This window comes from Myxine glutinosa, chromosome 13, assembly GCF_964187855.1.
Source record: "Myxine glutinosa chromosome 13, kmMyxGlut1.1, whole genome shotgun sequence".
In the NCBI taxonomy this organism is placed as follows: Eukaryota; Metazoa; Chordata; class Myxini; order Myxiniformes; family Myxinidae; genus Myxine; species Myxine glutinosa.
This window is the reverse complement of record NC_136273.1, coordinates 92889403-92911166: the sequence shown is the minus strand read 5'-3', so window position 1 is coordinate 92911166 and position 21764 is coordinate 92889403. Positions and strand designations below refer to the sequence as shown.

Sequence of the window (21764 nt, the reverse complement as noted above, 5' to 3'; positions counted from 1 at the left end):
TCCATTGAGTGTATGGAAAGCATGAGAACTGAAACCACACCAATAATTTGCCATAAAACATCAAAAGGCAATGTAAAGGCAAAGAAAAGCTTATTTTGACTTTCTCAAAGGATTTAAGATATAACTTTACATCTTATTCTCATTCCGATAATGGCTTCGTCTTCAGCTGGACTCGCATCCCACCCCTTCCCTTCCTTCCTCCATCCCCACCCCTTCCCTCCGTACGTCTACCCCTTTTTTATCCTTTTTTTTTTGCATACAATATCGAGGCTCGTGTAAGAGCTAACATTCATCACAAAAAGACAAACTGACACATAAAACATATGATAAAGGGAGCGGGAGATAAGATGGGGAGAAAGAGGGAAGCACACAAGTAAAACAGTAGAGAACAGGGACATCGGGAGATCTGTGGGAGGGAGAGGGCTTGGAGGGGAGGAGACATGGGAAGGTTGGTGGGGGGGTGGGGGGGGTGGGAGAGGTATAAAGCACAGGGACACTGCTCGGACTTTCAGGAAAGAAGTCGGTATTTTGAAAAAGTGGATATGGGGTGAATTAACGGGGGTAGAAAAGATCAAGGTTTTGAATGGCGGAAGATAGGAGATGGTGGCGAACAGCTGTTTTAAATACCTGGAGGGAGGAGTGGGATTGAAGAGAGTGAGAAAGTTTGTTCCAGAGGCGGCCAAAACGAGGAATGAAAGTGAAGGTTAATAGAGAGTCTTGATTTTGGCAGTTTAACCATAAGAGGGTTGCTGACAGATCTTGTGCGACCTGCAGGAATATTTGGGGGACAGAGAACAGACAGAGCTGGGGGAGCAAGGCCGGAGAGGAGTCGGTAGAAGACAGAAAGACCACCAACCTGCCTGCGGTGATTGAGAGAAAGGCCCTCAGAGTTAGCTTCATCGCGGGAGATTCCAATGATTCTGAAAGCTTTGGTTTCAACAGCGTGAAGCCGAGCTAGGTGTGAGGAGCACCGGCCCAGAGGGGAGAACAGTATTCCATTGAGCTGCGGATGAAAGCCTTGTATGTGGTGAGGTGCTCAGGTGTGCCAAGAAAGTACTTCGCACGATAGACGATGCCCAGTCGGCGACTGGCTTTGGAGGCCAGCTTGGAAATGTGGTTTTCCCAGGAGAGATCATGGCAGATAGTGAGACCCAAATGCTTGAGTGAGAGAACTTCTTGGAGAGGATTGTTGAGAAAGTAGATGGGAGGGTTGTCCATTCGGTCTTTTCGGAGAGACATAGTAAGAGTGTGAGATTTGTCAGGATTGAAAGACATGTTCCACTTGTTTGACCAGTCTGTGATTTTGTCCAGGTCTGCAGAGAGTGAGGAGGCTGCAGACAGACGATCTGATTGATGAGGTATGGAGCGGCAGAGAGTGGAGTCATCAGCAAAGAGATAGAGAGGATTTTCCAGGGAGTCGGAGAGATCATTGATGAAGACCAGAAAAAGCACAGGGCCCAGAACACTGCCTTGGGGAACTCCAGCCTGAACAGGAAGGGGAGATGAGAGAAATCCATTGAGGGCCACACGTTGACTACGACCAGAGAGGAAATCTGCAAGCCATGCTTGGAGATTTCCATGGATACCATAAGAGGAGAGTTTGGTGAGCAGAGCGGGGTGCCAGACCATATCGAAGGCATGTGATATGTCAAGGGAGACAGCTCTAATTTCCTGTTTGGCATTGAGGACCTCCATCCATTGTTGAGACAGCAGAAGCAGCATGACCAGAGTAGAATAACCTGGTCCGAATCCAAATTGATGATCTGAGATCAAGCCATTGGAGAAGAGGAAGGATTTGATGTCAGAAGCGATGATTGATTCCATGACTTTGCTGAATAATGGGATGGGCTGATTGGTCTGTAGTTGCAAGGATCTGCTTTTGCACATTTTTTGTGTAAAGCGGTAATGTTTGCTGATTTCCAAGCAGATGGCAGATGACCTTAAGCAAAAGAGAGGGTGAAGAGAACAGAGAGAGGGTGAGATCGAGCGGCAGAGCAGGATTTTATGACCTGTGGCCTGATGCCGTCTGGTCCAGTTGCAGAATCAGAGTCGAGGTTTGACAAAAACTTCTCAACCTTGTCAGGAGAGGACACACAGTCCAGGAGCAGCTGGGTTCGACTGGGAAAGGTGGGTACAGAGAGAGATGGGTTCGGGACACAAGATTTTGACCCTTCCCTTCCTTCCTCCACGCCCCTTCCTTCCGTACGTCCACCCCTTTCACTCTTTCCCCCATCCCCACCCCTTCCCTCCATACTTCCACCCCTTCCCCTTCCTCCTCCCACGTCCTCCTAGTCACCGTCAGTGAATACATCGTTTTTAACCACTTTTGGGGAAAATAAATCATTAAAATAACACCCGCTTTCGATTCCTACCAACCCCCATTTCGTCGTTGCCACATCTCGTGTCGAAATATGCCCCCTGGGGGACGAATTCATCGATATGGCCGAAATAAGTCATGGTGTTGATGTTTATCCTCGTCGCCATGTAAATAATCTGGGCTGTGTTTAGGTACCAAGTTTCTTATAAAGCGCTCACCAAGTGACAAGCACTCCATTCAAAAACGTTGATAAGGAACGTCTGGCTTGGCAAGCACTAGCCAGCTGCTGGGTATCTGAACACACCACTGGATATCCTGATATCATACAGTAAACATACAAAATGCTGTCAAAAGGACAGTTTTTATAATTAAAGATTTCAAATATTAATCACGAGCATCTCAGGCCTCAGTAGAGGGACACCCTATTCTCTGGAGGTATGAATTAATATGACAGGACAGGAGGAGGGATGACAGCTTTGCTTACATAAATACACCCTTAGTTATACGAATCGCTCATTGTACTCGGCCGCTCCCTATTCCATCTCCACGCGCTGCATGACGTCATCGCCGTGCGCTCGCCAAAAGGGGGTGCTCAGTTTTCACTCCGTTTGTTTTCTTGCTTCCTTTCTTTTTTGTTTGTCCGGTTGATATCTCGGCCATCTGAAATAACTGAAATATGGGCACAATGATGGAATAGGGGTGTGGCCAAAACTGTATTTTTTATGTTTTGATTAATTACTTAATTGTTATCGATTTATTAATTACTAATTTATTTTCTTTCCCATCTGGGCAATATCTCGGGCACCTTTTGAGCAAAGAAGCTGATATTTGGACTTGACAAAGACCAAGTGATTTGGCTATGAAGGGTATTTTTGATTTATTGATTAATAAATGAATTGATTAATTATCTAATTTTGCAATGAATTACTTCTTTCATTATTTTTGACAAAGTTACATATTTGGATGGACAGTGGTGGTTTAGGTATGCCAATAGCCATTTGAATAAGAAATTAATTACTTTACGATTATTATTTAGTTATTTAAATACCCAATCAATTATTGTACCCCTCTCCCTCCCAATACCTGGTGTTGCTTTAGCGGCTTGGGTGCCAGCTTAGGATCCTGGGTTCGAATCCCGGTCGATCGCTGAATTAACGCCAGGGGGGTTGACTCAGCCTGTCATCCTTCCGAGGTCGGCTAATTGAGTACCAGTTCACTGGTAATTCCCTGTTTGTCGTAAAAGGCGACAAACAGGGTTGGCGGCAGGAAGGGCATCCGGCCGTAAAACATTGCTTCAAAAAGGGGACCAACAAAAACAACAACAACCACGGTGCCCGAAAAAGGCCAACCCCCGCTTTGTGGTGAAAAAGGCCTCTAAAGGTGTTTTTTTGTTGTTGTTTTTTCTCCCTCCCAATACCGTCTCATGTGTCGCACGCATCATCGCCGGGTGCCCTGGCAAATCACATTCTGGAGGATATGTTATTTATTTATTTGGCATGGAGGCGGTGTTCTTTGAATGTAGCTCAACTTTTTTCTTATATTTTTTAGATTTCACTCCAGATTTTGCAGATAATTTAGTCCACCAGCTGTGATCCTTAAATCAGAACACAGATTTTGATTATATATTTCAATTAGTCCGTGAGGGGCCATTGTGGAAAATTTCATCATAAAAAGCATGACAGCTCCAATCTCCTAAATTGAAAACTTTGGCACCTACAATAGCGATGTATACAGTGATTCGAAGGTATGAAGATCAGGCATTTGATGAAGTGAGTGAGGAAATGCGTTCAACCGAAATTTTGACTGCATAATTGTGCAGAAACCGTTTCCGCCTGTTCCAAGGCAAGGCATTTTTGAGCAGGCCGAAACAATGCTTAACCCTCTGGAGTCTACAAGCCGATTCTATCGGCTTCACGCATGCGCCGAAATGTCTACAAGCCGAATTTAGCGGCTTTAACCGCATTCAAATTTACTGCCTCCTGGATTCGATGTGTGTGTAATGGTTTAATAGTAGACTCCAGAGGGTTAAGACCCCTGCAAGGGATAGCGAGCTGACCACGGATAAAGCCTGCTTTTGTTTTAATTTATTAAACCCGTTAATTATCTTCAAAAGGGGTGTTTGCATTTACCAAAACACACAATCTTCATTCATTCACTTCCTTGGATTTGTCTTAGTATGCACGAAAAGTTTTGGGTCGCACGGTTTCATGGTTTTGGACTAATGGAGGAGACACACACACACTAACTGTTGACTGACTGACACACATTCGCTTTTATTATTATTATTACTAGCAAAGGTACCCGGCATAGCCGGGCAATGAGGGATATTAATGGGAGGGGGGAGAGCAGAGGGCAGGGGAAGGAAAGGGGAGGGTGAGGAGGAGAAAATGGGAGAGGGAGGGGAGGAGGAATGCAGAAGGGAGGGATAAAGGGTGGAGGAGAGAGAAGGGTGGGAGAGACAGAGAGGGGTGGGGGAGAGACACAGAGATCCTGTACACCCCTGAGACCCATAAGACCCTATATACCCTGTTACACCCTTTAGGACCTTTAGACCTAAGACCTTTGTGATCCTCTTAGACCCTTTAGAACCCCAAAGAACCTTATAATAATAATAATAATAATTCATTTATTTTGTATAGCGCTTTTCCAGAAGCCCAAAGGCGCTTTGACAGAGTGGAAAACATAATGCATAACAATACATGAAAACAACAATTGCAAAAAGACAAGAATCAATAGGGAAATATTTAGGAAAACCTTAGACTCCTTTATACCCTTTCGACCTTCAAAACGTTCATAACCTATTAATATACTGTAGACCCTTTGAACTTTAGACCCTTTTTAGACGTTTTAAGACCATTTAGACCCCTACAGACAATTCCGACCCTTTAGACCTTGAATTACAACCTTTAGATCTGTTCGCCATTTTAAGACCCTTTGTGCACTTTTGAGTATTCAACCTGTTAGACCCATTTAGACCTTTACAGACCTTTCAATCTTTCGACCTTCAGACCATTTGACCTTTACAACTTTTCAGACATTTGACCTTTACACATTTACAACCAGACCATTTAGACCTTTCATTTTTAATCAACGACCTTTCATTTAGTATATCCTTCCATTTATTTGTCACACAAACCAAGTCCTGGCGAAGGTCTGCAACGTCTGATGGCTCTTTCTTGTTACCTCCGCCACCGAAGGAGAGCAGAGGTTATGTTTTTTCATCCCTGGCTGTTTGTTTGTCTGTTTGTCTGTCTGTGAACAGGATATCTCAAAAAGGTTGTGAACGGATTCGGGCGAAACTCGGTGGATGAGTTTGCAAGGTGTCAATAACAAGCCGATTATATTTTGTTTCAGGTCCGGATGCAGATCCGGACTATCAGTGGGCTACAAAACGTAAACTGTTCTACCTGGCGGAGGTATGCTCTCCACCGAGTGTCGTTCTCATTACTGATGTATTCGGGCAGAAATGAACAAGTAGTGCCCCAGGTTGCCAACACACAGTGGGCTCCTCTTTTAAGATGCTCTTCAGCATATGTTGCTGCGTCCTATCGCTTTGATCTTCTAACTTCATGTTGAACAAACGATGAATATCTCACATTATAGGAAGAATATAAAGTACTGATAAAAGCGTATCACATAATGTAATAATCCGAACATTCCAAAAAATGCGCGTGGAAGACTATTGGAATCATGGGTTTGTCTCGTTGATTACCTTTCCCTTGACTGCTATCTTGTACATCTGTTACCAGGACTACCAACGTGGAGATCGTGGTCCTCCTGTTGTCCATGCCTATCACAATGTCTGTTGGGGAGGAAAGAGCTTCTACCGAGTTGCAGTTTTCAATGTGGGGGGCACGTTGCCTGCCTCGGTCTTTCCAGGAATTGGAGGCATTGCGGTTCATCCAGTTGTTCTGGTAAGTACAGCCATTTTGTTTTTGTATACAAAGTCGAGGCTCATGTAAGAGCTAACACATAGAACATATAATAAAGGGAGCGGGAGACAAGAGGGGGAGAGAGGGAAGCACAACAACAGTAGGGAACAGGGACATCGGGAGATCTGTGGAAGGCAGAGGGCTGGGGAGTAGTTCACTGGATAAACAAGATGGACACTACTAGGACTTTCAGGAATTGAAATACAAGGAAATTTTGACAAAGGCGGAGGTCATTTAGACCCGATGCATGTGCATGTTGTTCCACCAACTGCATAAAGTGCAAATATACAGGCAATCCCAAAACAGGGAATTCGGACCTGGTGCTGGAGCGCAAAGTCCTACTGCTGTCATTGATGGGACTTGTGAATAGTGAATGATGCTTCCTCGGTTGTTCCTACAGCTACCTCTCATAAAAGCCACAGTGCTTGTCTGATAAGATTATTGTCATGAGGCAGCCCATAGCAAACAGATTATTAGTTTACTTGCAGTGGTCGATTGTGACCGAAAGCATTGCAAGATGCCTCTGAGTGCTTCCAATGGGTTTAAGTCAGGCCTCAGGGTTGGACACTGCACGTCTTCAATGTTTTTTTATCGTCTAACAAACTTATACCAGACACAGCAGATTGTAAAGCGCATTATCAGGCTCATATGTGAAGGCAGTGGTGTCACTGGGCACTTGCCCCTGTTGTTCGTTAGCCCATCCCTTGCACAGCAGAAGATGGGGTTTTGCAATCACTTCTGTGTGTCTGTGTATGCGTGTGTATGTCCGTGTCCGTGCCGTAACTTTTTACACACACACAATTGTTGAGGCTGCTCAACCATTTGAGTTTTGTCATAAATTTTTTTAACAAATCACTATTATAATAACTAGCGTGACTCGGTGCGTTCCGTGTGCCTCACCACACGTCATTTCAGAGGGATAGACATCTTTGACCATTTCGGTGTCTTTTGGGTCTTCATGGTGTTTTGGGTCTTCAGGGCCATTTGGGTCTTCAGGGTATTTTGGATCCTCTGGGCCTTTAAGGGTATTTTGGGTCTTTGGGGTGTTTTAGATATTTGGGGTCTTTGTGATCCTTTGGGTCTTCAGTGTCTTCAGGGGCTTTTGGGTCTTAAGGGTCTTTTGTTTCCTCTGAGTCTTTAAGAGTCTTTGGGGTATTTTGGTTAGTCGGGGTATTTAAGGGTATTTTGGGTCTAAAGGGTCTTTGGGGTCTTCGGGTCTTCTGGGTCTTTTGGGTGTTCGGAGTCTTTTGGGTGTTCGGGGTCTTTTGGGTGCTCGGGGTCTTTTGGGTGTTCAGGGTCTTTTGGGTGTTCTGGGTCTTTGGGATGTTTTGGGTCTTTGGGATGTTTTGGGTCTTTGGGGTGTTTTGGGTCTTTTGGGTCTTTGGGGTGTTTTGGGTCTTTTGGGTCTTCGGGGTATTTTGGTTATTTGGGGTCTTTGGGACCATTTGGGTCTTCAGGGTCTTTTTGAGGCTCAGGGCCTTCAAGGGTATTTTGGGTCTTTGGGGTGTTTTGGGTTTTCAGAGTCGTTGGGGTCTTTAAGGGTATTTTGGGTCTTTTGGGGTCTTGGTGGTCTTCAGGGTCTTGGGGGAATTAAAGGGTCATCAAAGGTCTGAGGGGTCTCAGCAGTCTAAACGTAATTAAGAGGGTGTTCATTTTATTTTAAGAAGAAGAAGACGTTTTCGTCGCATATCTTACTATAATTCACCAAATGTCCATCCGTCCGTTCGAAGGTACCGCAAAAACGGCTGAACCGATCGCAACACTATTTTGGGTGGGTAATCCTGGGACCTCCTGGAGTAAAATAGGCTATATTGTTTTCCCAATTTTCCAATTTTCCAGTTTTTCCAAACACGATGGAATAATATTTACCGATATGAACAGTGATGTGGCTTTTATTGAAATTCTACAAATACTGTTTAGATTTTGATGAGAATTATGAACCTGCCGCGAATACGGAAGTGGACAGATGATGGCAATGTGCGGTTTGATAATATCCCAATACAACCGTCATTCAATCGTCATGTTAAATCGTTAAACGTTAATCGTGTTAATAATTTTGTTAAAGTATCAATTGATGATTGGAATTGAGTGAATACAATTACGATTTTGAATTCGTAATTGTGTTCACCCAACCGTACGGAACTCCACATCAGGTTTAAATATTTGTTTATGTCACGAATGTTGTTGAAAGTTTATTTTTTACATTAATGTTATTTAATTTGTGATTGGAGTTATGCTGTTTGGAATGAAAAAAAGAGATATCGAGTTCAAGTGAATGACGGAATGCCGTGACGGTTTCTACTTTCTAAACGTGAACTCGCGGATCGCCATATGCAGATTCGCCATTGACTGGGAATGGAACAATCGTACCCGTTTGTTTGCGAACGGGTACGTTTTTCATGGAAGTCCTTCATGAACTTGCTGTCCATGTCTGACATGCAACTGAAGGTGCTACAGGAATGTGGAATTTATTGGTTTCATACTTTAGCATTCGCCGTTTCTGCATTGTCTGCCTCTGGCCTCCGCACGGGTACGTCACTAGTTACAATAAAAAGATATGGAGAAGGCAAATTAATCATTTTGTCAAAAGGTCAAAAGGTCAAGGTTGCATAAACCATACATTTTCACCCAATTGACCTGAAATTTAAAGAATTTGCACATCAGATCACTGAATTGGTTCACTAATCAAAAGCCAGAAGCTGATTTTTCCTTTTAGGTCAAAAGCTCAAAGGTCGAGGCTGCATAAAATCGTCAATTTTCATTTTGTATCTTTTAAACTGTTTTCGTCATGTTTAGCTTATGCAAGAAGACGTCTGAATGCAAACGGACGCGGACGGACTTTGCATTTTCAGATGTTTTCTGGTTTCCCGATTTTCTGGTTTTCCCCCAAATCTATTTTAACCCCTTGGCTATGATAGGCAACTTTATAACGATTGGCCTATTTTTAATACACGTGCCAATGTGCTAAATGCTTCAATGGGAGTGGGAGACGTGAGGCGGCCTGGGCCCTGAGTCTTTTCAGGAGCCTCTGTTTGAAGGCCTATACTGATATATTACCAGGAAGCCATTTCTTCAGCTTTGGGCAAAATGTCACAAATACATACCTTCATGAAGCAAATTCCAATATACAGTGGGGAAAATATGCATAGGCAAGCTATAAAGGGCTTTTGGCAATATAGTATGGATGACAGAGCTTCAACCACACTTCTTGTCCTTGAAGCTCAAAACACACTTGGGAATGAGAGGTTTCTGCTCACCCTTATTTTACCAGTTTCAAGGTCATGTTGCTTGTGAATGTTAATGACTGATCCTATAATGCTTCATCAGAAAAAGTCAAAATGCTACGTCGAGTACTCTGGCAATGTTGCATATTATTTGCTTGTGTTTGGCTGTCATTCCTGGGAGTAGAGAGATACAAATGCAGAGCTTAGCCCCAGTCATTTAAATCAGATGTGTATTTTCTAAATTGAGTCACAGTAATGATCCGAGCCAAGTTATTCCGGAGACTGAAACGGAAGTAAGTATATAACTGCTGATCGTTTTTAGTATGTTGTTCCTGATGAACCTACAACAAGGGTCAAATCAAGATCGATATCTCGGCCTTCGTCTATTCGTGGCCATGGAGCTTTCATCTCAGTCTGCAAAGACTTGAGTACCATAGTGATGCTTCTGAGTTTGGAGGTGATGTGTTGGTATAATTTATGCACATGACGTCAGCATCATGTCATAGGGCCAGTGGGCTTCTTTGGATAAATAAAAAATAAAAATTATATATATATACACACACACACACACACACACACACACACACACACACACACACACACACACACACACACACACACACACACACATACTCGGTGAGATAACTGTTCTATGCCTGGGAAAAAATCTGTGTATCTAGGGGTGTGAGGGAGAGTGGGTGGGATTGGGGGAAATGTGGAGGAGGTTGGTGAGAGGAAGGGGAGGGAATGTGAGGGTAGAAAGTGGAGTTGTGGAGATACCTGGACGCTCAGGTGAACATGATTTTGGGGGTGAGGATGGTAAAGGGTGGGGTTATTGGAGGCTTGGGGTGTTGGGGTTGGGGGGGGGGGGAGGTAAAATTACAAAACCATCCTGGAAGAATGGGGACACTTGTTGCCAATTTAGAGACCAGTTGTTCAGATGGTGTGGCCAGTAAATCAGAACACACACACACACACACACACACACACACACACACACACACACACACACACACACACACACACACACACACACACACCTGGGTGACCATTTTTGAATAGAGCAGCAAAGTCAAAACGTTGTGAACAGTAAGAAATTGTCCCCCTTGTCATCTGCTGGCAAATATATTCTCTCCTGGCAGAGATAACCTCTGCTGTTTCTGCAGCCCACACCCTTGCCATCCGCTGGAAATTGTTATCACTCATGGCAGAGATAACCTCTGCTGTTTCTACAGCCCACACCCTTGTCATCCACTGGCAATTATCATCTTTTCTGGCAGAGATAACCGCTGATGTTTCTGTAGCCCACACCCTCGCCATCCTCTGGCAAATATCATCTTTCCTGGCAGAGATAACCTCTGCTGTTTTTGCAGCCCACACCCTTGTCATCCACTGGTAAATATCATCTCTCCTGGCAGAGATAACCTCTGCTGTTTCTACAGCCCACACCCTTGTCATCCACTGGCAAATATCATCTTTCCTGGCAGAGATAACCTCTGCTGTTTTTGCAGCCCACACCCTTGTCATCCACTGGTAAATATCATCTCTCCTGGCAGAGATAACCTCTGCTGTTTCTGCAGCCCACACCCTTGTCATCCACTGGTAAATATCATCTTTCCTGGCAGAGATAACCTCTGCTGTTTCTGCAGCCCACACCCTTGTCATCCACTGGTAAATATCATCTCTCCTGGCAGAGATAACCTCTGCTGTTTCTGCAGTTTGCACCCTTGCCATCCGCTGTCTATTATCATCTCTCCTGGCAGAGATAGTATTGCAAATATACATTATATATATATATATATATATATATATATATATATATATATATATATATATATATATATATATATATATATTGTACACCTGAAACCCGTGGCTGTAACGACGAGGGGGACGTCGGTTCCCCTCAAACTTACTGGGCCTGAGGCCACCGATCACGGATAACTTCGTATCACGGCGGGTTGATCGGCAACTGCGAGTGCCAATTGGTCTACCATGTGGTCCCAGGGTTCCCTGTCTCACAACCATACCCTGCACCACATGGCTTTCCAATGGGGGGATGTGCCCTCGGCTATGCACCAATCTTATCTTAATTGGATCTTAATTAGGGCAGCCGAACAACAGCTGGTGCATGTCGGACTGGATGAGCCAATCAATTGGGTAATTATAACCTCCCAGTCTAACCTTATGTGCCAACAACACTGGATCAATAGGGAAATGACGAGCATGGACAGATTCAAACGGACGTTTAAGAAGAGGCATTTATTATTACAAGAACCAATGGTGTAAAATGTGGAATGCGGGATCATGAAAGGGGGACAGAACTCAAGGACTTTAATGTATAGCAGGGTAATCAAATTGTGTGAGGGGGAATGCAATTCAAAATGTACAAGCAATCCAGACTTGATCTGCTCAACAGAAACTTTCCTCCTTCAAGATGTCTCTGATTCCTTAATATCTCTTCCTGGTTACTCCCTCCTCCGGTACGATAGACCTGAGCCTCGTCCTGGTGGTGGGGTGGCTATCTTTATCAAAAACTCTCTTCCTCACTCTCCCTGCACTGCCCTCTCTCCACCCCACCCACAGGAGTACCTCTGGCTACGGCTTCCTCTCCGCTCCCACCTTTTGTTCAAATGTGTTCTGTACCGTCCTCCAAACAGTGATGACTCCATTTACATTTCTCTGTCGGACAACATGGACCAACTTCTATCAACTCATCCAAACTCTCTCTTCCTCATATGTGGCGACTTCAACTGTCATCATGCCAGCTGGCTGGGTCTGGGTTCATCTCTCACCAGCCATGGCACCTCAGCAAAGGACTTCTGCGACTCATTGGGACTGACACAATCTGTCAATTTCCTGACCCGGATCTCAGTCAATGGAGTATCTTCTCTTCTGGACTTGGTTATGACTAACTTCCCTGCAAATGTCTGCTGCTCTTCTTCTGCTCCAATCGGTTCTTCTGATCATGTGCTTGTTAAAATGGACATCTCTCTGGCCATTCTCAGAGAGCCTCCTCAGCGTCGACGAGTCTGGCATTTCACTCAGGCCGACTGGCACGGTCTGCAAGCAGCCATCAATCAACTGGACTGGTCTCCCATCTCTAATGCCTCTGACATCAATTCTTCCTGGGAATTCTTCCAAAGCAAACTGCTCTCTCATGCACAGATTTATCCCATCTCGTCTTCAGTTGTCTTACCCTTCCTCCCGTCCATGGTACACTGAATCTTGTGGTGAGGCAGTTGCCCTGAAACAACTTGCCTTTGCATCTTGGAAGGCAAATCCAACTGAAGGCAATCTCAGTTCCTTCTACCAAGCTCGAAACAAGTGTGTTTCTACCCTCAGGAGTGCCAGGAAGCACTATCTCTCCACACTCAAGATTGAACTCTCAAACCTGTCTCCTTCCTCCAAATCCTGGTGGCGTCTTGTCAAATCCGTTTCTGGTGTTTGTTCCCCCTCCATCCCCTCCATCCCCTCCCTTACCTCAAATGGCTACACAGTTGACACCGCACGTGACAAAGCCGAATGCCTCAACTCTGTGCTTGCCTCAAAATCTTGTGTCCCAAACCCATCTCTCTCTGTTCCCACCTTTCCCAGTCGAACCCAACTGCTCCTGGACTCTGTGTCCTTCTCTCCTGACATGGTGGAGAAGTTTTTATCAAACCTCGACTCTGATTCTGCAACTGGACCAGATGGCATCAGCCCTCGGGTCCTAAAATCCTGCTCTGCCGCTCTATCTCACCCTCTCTCTGTTCTTTTCACCCTCTCTTTTGCTCAAGGTCATCTGCAAGCATCTTGGAAATCAGCAAACATTACCGCTTTACACAAAAAAGGTGCAAAAACAGATCCTTGCAACTACAGACCAATCAGCCTGCTCCCAATTATCAGCAAAGTCATGGAATCCATCATTGCTTCAGATATCAAATCCTTCCTCTTCTCCAATGGCTTGATCTCTGATCATCAATTTGGATTCAGACCAGGTCATTCTACTCTGGACATGTTGCTTCTGCTGTCTCAACAATGGATGGAGGTCCTCATTGCCAAACAGGAAATCAGAGCTGTCTCACTTGACATATCACGTGCCTTCGATACGGTCTGGCACCCAGCTCTGCTCACCAAACTCACCTCCTATGGTATTCAGGGAAATCTCCACTCATGGCTTGCGGATTTCCTCTCTGGTCGTAGGCAACATGTGGCCCTGAATGGATTTCTCTCATCTTCCCTTCCTGTTCTGGCTGGAGTTTCCCAAGGTAGTGTTCTGGGCCCTGTGCTATTTCTGGTCTTCATCAATGATCTCTCCGACTCTCTGGAAAATCCTCTCTATCTCTTTGCTGATGACTCCACTATCTGCCGCTCCATTCGTCATCCCTCAGATCGGCAGTCTGCAGCCTCCTCACTCTCTGCAGACCTGGACAAAATCACAGACTGGTCAAACAAGTGGAACATGTCTTTCAATCCTGACAAATCTCACACTCTTACAATGTCTCTCCGAAAGGACCGACTGGACAACCCTCCCATCTACTTTCTCAACAATCCTCTCCAAGAAGTTCTGTCGCTCAAGCTTTTGGGTCTCACTATCTGCCATGATCTTTCTTGGGAAAACCACATTTCCAAGCTGGCCTCCAAAGCCAGTCGCCGACTGGGCATCCTCCGTCGTGCGAAGTCCTTCCTTGGCACACCTGAGCTCCTCACCACATACAAGGCTTTCATCCACAGCTCAATGGAATACTGTTCCCCCCTCTGGGCTGGTGCTCCTGCCTCACACCTTGCTCGGCTTCACGCTTTTGAGGCCAAAGCTTTCAGAATCATTGGAATCTCCTGCGATGTAGTCAACTCCGAGGGCCTTTCACTCACTCACCGCAGGCAGGTTGGTGGTCTTTCTGTCTTCTACCGACTCCTCTCCGGCCTTGCTCCCCCAGCTCTCTCTGTGCTCTGTCCCCCCAATATTCCTTCAGGTCGCACAAGATCTGCTTGCAACCCTCTTATGGTTAAACTGCCAAAGTCTAGGCTCTCTGCTCACCTTCACTCTTTCATGCCCCTTTTCTCCTGCCTCTGGAACAAACTCCCCCACTCCCTTCAATCCCACTCCTCCATCCAGGTCTTTAAAACAGCTGTTCACCACCATCTCTTATCTTCCCCCATCGAAAACCTTAATCTTTTCTACCCCCGGTAATTCACCCCAGAGTCCTTGCAGTGTTCATATGTTTTATTCCTCTCCCACCTCCCCCCAAGTCCTCCCGATGTCCCTGCTCTCAAATGTTGTGTTTGTTTCCTTCCCCCTCTCTCCCCATCTTGTCTGCCGCTCCCCTTGTTTTTTGTGTTTTGTGTGTCGGTTTGTCTATTAATGTTAGCTCTTTCACGAGCCTTGATCTTGTATACAAAAAAAAAAAAAAAATCGCAGGCAATGGAGAGTACAGCTGTGCAGCGATATTTACACAGCAAATAAAATGGACAACAAGAGCAGAACTTAACCTATGCCTTATCTACCGGCTGTACAGAACATGGATACCCAATCAGACCATCCGCAGAGGGAGATAAGAACAGAAAGTGTGAGGGTTGTCGGCAGTTTTATCTTACTGGGCTGAACCGTCAAGCTCCTGCAACCCAAGCGCAAAAGGTAGTGGTCAAAGTGGAAGAAATACTGTGGTGTCTAGGGTGTGTTGAGTAGTAGAGTTGCAGGATGTTGTCATGCGTGTAAGTGCGTGTGGTGCAAGAGAAACTGCGAAGGTGCGTAATCAGTAATTGTCACTCTGGAGGAGTCAGGCTGCAGGAATGCCACCAGTCGTTGATGACCTGAAAAGGACAGTTGATGAACTGTGTCTTTGTTGAGCTCGTGAGTTCAGTAGAATGATTTTGTATCCAGACAACTGAGAAAAGAATGATGAGATAAAAAGCCGACGGCGTAAACATGTAAACAGACTGTGTATACGTGGCTTGGCTTTTGCACTAACCAGTGCGCTCGCTCAATCCGCCCCAAGGCTTTGGCTCCCAGCTCGACCCTGCCAACGGCAATACCACCACTCGAGTCTCAGTCACTGCTTGCAAAGCACACAGGACAAACACCGACCTGAGCCAATGTAGGACCAAAGCCAAGAACCAATGCACCGAGCCTCCGCCCGTGGTGCTTTTATAACCCCTTAGCGGGGGTGGGGCTTAAGAGTAGATCAAAAACATCCCTTGGTGTAACTACACCTGCTGATTGGTGCAATCCCCGCTCTCCCAAGAGCTAGCTCTGCTCACGCGAGGTCTCCTTCATTACTTGTGCTCAGTCTGTCTCCAAACCGTGGCACACGACGGCAGGGTGGCTGGATCCGAGGAAAAGAAATACAGGACACCTGGTCAGCCTGAGCGACGGGTCCTCCTCGATTAACATAGATCAGCGTCTCGTGTCGCTCACAGGCCATGGGGCGAATTTTGGGAGCTCTTCATTATTTGTAGCAGGTGAACGGAGTGATTATGTATCCACAGGACGCTAATGGCGAATTTGTGTATGCTTGTTCGGAGGTAAATGGTGTCCAGAGAATGGAAGTGATTGTGCTACCTTCCCCGTACTCTCTGCGCTACCTTCCTTGTACTTCCAAGGTGCAGCACGCATCCATGGTAAAAATACATCCCAAGTGTAAATATAAATGATAAATGTGTATTAATTTATTGGTAAATGTTGTGTACTTATGGAATCGTGTAAAAGCCACGTAACATAAAATAGACACATAGTACGTAAATCAGTGTGGCCGTTGGGTTCTGGCATGCGATTCGAACAAGCTTTTGGCACAATATGCAAATTAGCACCCGCATTACATAGCTCGCGCCAGGAAGCTCATATAGGATTAACAATTAATACCGAGGAAATGAGGATAAAAGGGTAAAACCCCTCCAATGCTCACCAATGCATTGAATGACATTCTAACCCATGGGGTCAGGGGAAGGGACTATAACCTTCCATTATGGAAATAACTACGCGGAGGGACATGCATGTTGGTGCCATTGCTTTTAGGGCCGGTTCCTAGAAGCACAGCAATATATATATATATATATTGTTGCGGTTCTCTACGCCGGCCTTCTTCCCCTTATCAAGGGGGGATTAATCCCCTTGCCTTTACTGGGCCTGGCAGAACCGAGACTTATTACGTCCCTCCCGGACACACGCGGCGTAGGGTTTCGGGACTACTTTTCGCTCATACCTAAGTCCCCGCGCTGCCCTGGGAGCGAGGAAACAAGCCTCGCACGAACCACATGTGGTTTGAGTACGCCGAGCGGATTGCGTACACGTGGTCCACGCAGTCTTAGAAGTTGGAACCCGATTGGAGCGATCCTATTTGTGCCATGCTTAGTCAATTGAGAAAACCATAGGAACGATCGAATCAGAAAGAAAGAACAAGGGTTTAATTATTCCCACACGTATTTACAGTTCAAGGACGAAGAGACACAGAGCAATCCTTAAGCAGTCTTAACTTATCCCTGGGACAACGGGCCCGTCTCACACTCACACAGGGGATTGCAGATGGGCAGGTGTTCCCCAACACGTCCAGAGATGGTCCTCGTCCAGCTCTCCACGGTCCCCGGCACGTCCCGTGAAGATGGTGGTAGGCGAAGGCAGGGACTCGTAGCGCGTCTCTCGAACAAAGCAGATGTTGGGGCGAAACGGTAGAGGGTGGACTTTAGTGCGGCTGGCGGTTACTCAGCCTTGGCGTGTCTCAAAATGCACCATACTCGATCATAAGTGCGTCTGGCTGCGCCCGCGTATATGTAGCGACCAACTCCTCTTCTTCAATACACTTGGTGTTGGTTAGCGCGCGCGTTCTCGTGCAATGGTCAAGTTCATCAGGCAGCAGTCCTCTTATCTCTCTCTTTCCTCTGCGAGTCCTATCACGGCAAGTTCCCTCTGTAAGTCCTCTTATCTCTCTCTCTCCTCTGCGAGTCCTGTCGAGGGCTTTTGCGCAGCGGTTCTTATAGGTACGCCCCCCGAACCTTCTGAAACTCACCCGACTCTTCTCACCACGTCGCCGCCACCACCCTCGAGCTCTGATTGGCGGCTCGTGCTTACTGTCATTGCTTACCGTCATTGCAGTCCACCTATACTCCGCCCCGATACTCCTCTGCCTGCCTCGTGTTAACTCGCCCAATATGAACCAATGTTAACGCAAAAGGGATTGAGGCTATGGACGTAGGATGATCGGTGGCAGTAGGGCCTATTTTCCTGGCTCCAACTCAACGCAGAATTAACACTGGAAGGGAACTAAGCTCAAAAATACTAAGACATAACTATACTATTGCGAGGCTACATGTTGCTTGTGTGACTAACTATGGGGGACAGACTTTAACCTTTGTTAAACTCACTTGACAGACTGAAAACCGCAACAATATATATGCATGAAACGGGAAGTGATATGAAATGGGAAGATGTTGAGGACTTTGACTGAAGACCCACTTAGTGAGACGACACACTTGTGACCAGGTGTGTTATGAAATGATAACTTTTTATATTTATATATATATATATATATATATATATATGTATATATATATATGTATATATATATATGTATATATATATATATATGTATATATGTATATATATGTATATATATATATATATATATATATATATATATATATATATATATATATATATATATATATATATATATATATCAGGGTGGAGCTTATTTTTGAACTTTTGAAATATGATCTTCTTACCCTCTCAATTTGTTCCTATATATGAAATAACAATTCAGGCATAATATGAGCACAATTGAACAATATGTAGGGGTAGCTCAATGATGGTAAAATTTCTGATACCCCAAAGCTGCGGCCGCCCTTTTATTTCGCATACTACTGATAATAGATTAATTATGTTGATAAATTAAGAACCCAATTTTAACTACTAAGTAAATTGACACTCTCTCCTATCATCATACACACAACATGCAATCATTGTGGTAAAATTAATTACTGGGAACACAGATAAAACCTTTAAGTTATAAAACTCTGTGCTCCATTAAATAAATAATTACAGTAGTAATATGTACATTGTACATACACAATATCTGTTATAATAAAAGAGTAAAATGTTCGTTGAGCTAGAGTCTGCTAGACAATAAATGCTAAAATGAGATGTAGCGCTGACCTGGGAACGCTTATCACCATAGAATCTAAAAGTAAACACTGTACATAGGTGTATCACATCGAGCTCTGATTGTATCACATGTATCACATCACAACACATATCACCTACAAACACATCTCCACCAGGTCTCACAGTTCACTCCCAGGCCTACAAGGACCACATACAACACTATAAAGATGCCCTCTCCCGCGCCCGCTCCGCCTACTACTCTCAAATTATCCACTCTGGCTCCGGAAACCCAAAAGCACTCTTCTCTACAATAAACAAACTCCTCAGCCCCCTGAACACCACCACCCAGTCATTCACAATAGACAACTGCATCTCCTTCCTTTCATTCTTCCAACGCAAAATTGAAAACATCTACAACAGCTTGACCACCGCCGCACCCGCTCCCCCTCAAACCACCTGCCCCCCCTTATCCTGCCATCCCCTGTCTCAATTCTCCCCAGTCTCCCCTACTGACCTCTCTGAACTCCTCATCGGAATGAAAACTGCCACCTGCACTCTTGACCCCATCCCCTCCAGCTTTGTCAAGGCCTCCCTTCCTGCTCTTTCTCCACTTATCATTGCAACAATAAACTCCTCCCTGTCTACAGGCATCGTCCCACCATCCCTCAAAATTGCTGCTGTTACCCCCATTCTGAAAAAACCTGGACTAAACCCTGACACCCTAAATAACTTCAGACCCATCTCCAACCTACCCTTTCTGTCAAAGGTTTTGGAACGCGCTGTAGCCACTCAACTCAAGCATCACCTCTCTGCCAATAACCTGTATGAAACATTCCAATCCGGATTCCGGTCCAACCACAGTACTGAAACTGCTCTCCTCAAAATCACCAACGACCTTCTCCTCTCCTCTGATGCTGGCAACCTCAACATTCTCATCCTCCTCGACCTCAGCGCTGCCTTTGACACCATCGATCACACCATCCTCCTCACCCGACTTGAAACCACCTTTAACATTACCGGCACTGCCCTCTCTTGGATTAAATCATACCTCTCTGACAGACGTCAGTTCATCTCCATCAATAACTGCAAATCCCCCACTGCTCCCCTCCCCCAAGGTGTCCCCCAAGGTTCAGTTCTTGGCCCCCTCCTCTTTATCCTTTACCTGTCCCCCCTCGGTCACTTAATCCGCCGTCATGGTCTCCAATTCCACTGCTTCGCCGATGACATCCAGCTTTTCATCTCCACCAAGTCCATCTCCACCGCCACCCACTCTATCCTGACAAACTGCATCACTGAAATAAAATCCTGGCTTCAAATCAACTTCCTCAAACTTAACTGTGATAAATCTGAAATAATCATCATTGGCCCAAAAACGCTCACCAAGTCCACCCATAACTTTGCCCTCAACATCGACGGTTTCCCAGTGTCCACCTCCCCTCACATCCGGAATCTTGGCATCATCTTTGACCAAACCCTCTCCTTCGACAAATACACTAAACAGATCACAAAGACAGCCATCTTCCACCTGAAAAACATCGCCCGTCTCCGTCCATCCCTCTCCTCTGTGGCTGCAGAAACCCTCATCCACGCCTTCATCACTTCCCGTCTGGACTACTGCAATAGCCTCCTTTATGGTTCACCCTCAACAATCACCAATAAACTCCAATACATTCAGAACTCCGCTGCCCGTCTACTCACCCATTCCCGGACCCGTGACCACATCACCCCCGTCCTTTACAAGCTTCACTGGCTCCCCATCTCCCAGAGAATCCAGTACAAAATCCTCCTCTTGACCTACAAAGCCCTCCATAACCTGGCCCCATCCTACCTGGCTGACCTCCTCTCCAGACACACTCCCACCCGCAACCTCCGCTCTGCTGGTACCAACCTCCTGACCCCCCCCCATCCGGACCAAATTTAGATCCTGGGGGGACAGGGCCTTCTCCATCGCTGCTCCCACCCTCTGGAACTCGCTACCTCACACCATCAGAGACTCCTCCTCACTCACCACATTCAAAACATCACTCAAGACCCACCTGTTCAACACTGCATTCAACATTTAACCCACAGCATCTAACCCCTGACTATCTCCTCTCCTTCTCCCTCCTTTGTGCTTTGAATATTTCCCTATTGATTCTTCTTTTTTTGCAATTGTCTTTATGTTTTGCTATGCGTTATGTTTTGCACTCTGTCAAAGCGTCTTTGGGCTTCCTGAAAAGCGCTATATAAAATAAATGCATTATTATTATTATTATTATCACAGAACACTATTTGAAAATAAAAACGAAGTTATCACAGGCTTTGCAGAGAATCACAGACACAATGGGTGTATAAACATGGTATAATATTATCACAGATTATAGAAGCATAATCATTGTGGTTCAACTGGTTCATATCTATTATCCAACCAATCATCCGAATCCCATTGTTTTTCTGATAAATTGATAATGCAAATTTTCCATGAATTTATATTCCAGACATGTTCAGACTTGTTTACTGTTTGGACTCAATGGACTGACTATGCTGACTAAGCAACAGCTGCAACACTGTTGCAGCAGTATGTTTGTGTAATTGCTTGAGGCATTGTGCTCACTGCTCAGTTATTAATAGAACTGTTTGAATTTTCTTGATTCTTAATTTCTTAATGCTATGTTCTATTTCTTTCAGATTCATATCTGATTGAAAATGTCATCTGTGGAAAAAGCAACAAGATCTCAAACCAAGTTGTATCTCCTTGGCGACTCTGTGACTGAATTAAGTGGCAGCAAGTTGCCATCATTGTGTATGGCTCTTGGATTCTTCCTACATCACCATCTCGATCTGAAGGAGACCGTAAGACAATCGTCGGATGTTACCATCACGGAAATAGCTAACTTTTGGAAGAAAGCTAGAATCCCGATGAGAGCTCATCAAAACTGCCAAACCAAGCTTGAGCAGACATTTGAAGAATGGCGTCTTCTGAAAAAGAACAAAGCACGAACGTCACCAACTCAACTCGCGAGAGAGTCGGCTTTTGTTTCCAGGCTTGAAGACCCTTTTTGATGTCGCTCACGCTGATGCTCTGACCAATACGTCAGTATTACAAGAAGACAAGGATTTCTTGTTAGCCCAGCGAGAAAAGGGAAGAAGGGGGTCGCTGGCTGGAGTAGATGTAAAGCTTGCTGCGAAGGAGAAAACGGCGTCCAAAAGAGAGGAGGAAATGCTTGCCAGGCGAC

The 21764-nt window shown here is 45.2% G+C and overlaps 1 protein-coding gene across 1 annotated transcript in view; it reads left to right on the top strand.

Annotated features, from left to right (window-relative positions):
* The window catches only part of LOC137438406 (adhesion G protein-coupled receptor B3-like), a 413438-nt gene that overhangs the window by 36241 nt on the left and 355433 nt on the right, over positions 1-21764 (top strand). Inside the window, 1 exon segment of the mRNA XM_078767712.1 lies at positions 6067-6231. Coding sequence (XP_078623838.1) covers positions 6067-6231 — 165 coding nt within the window.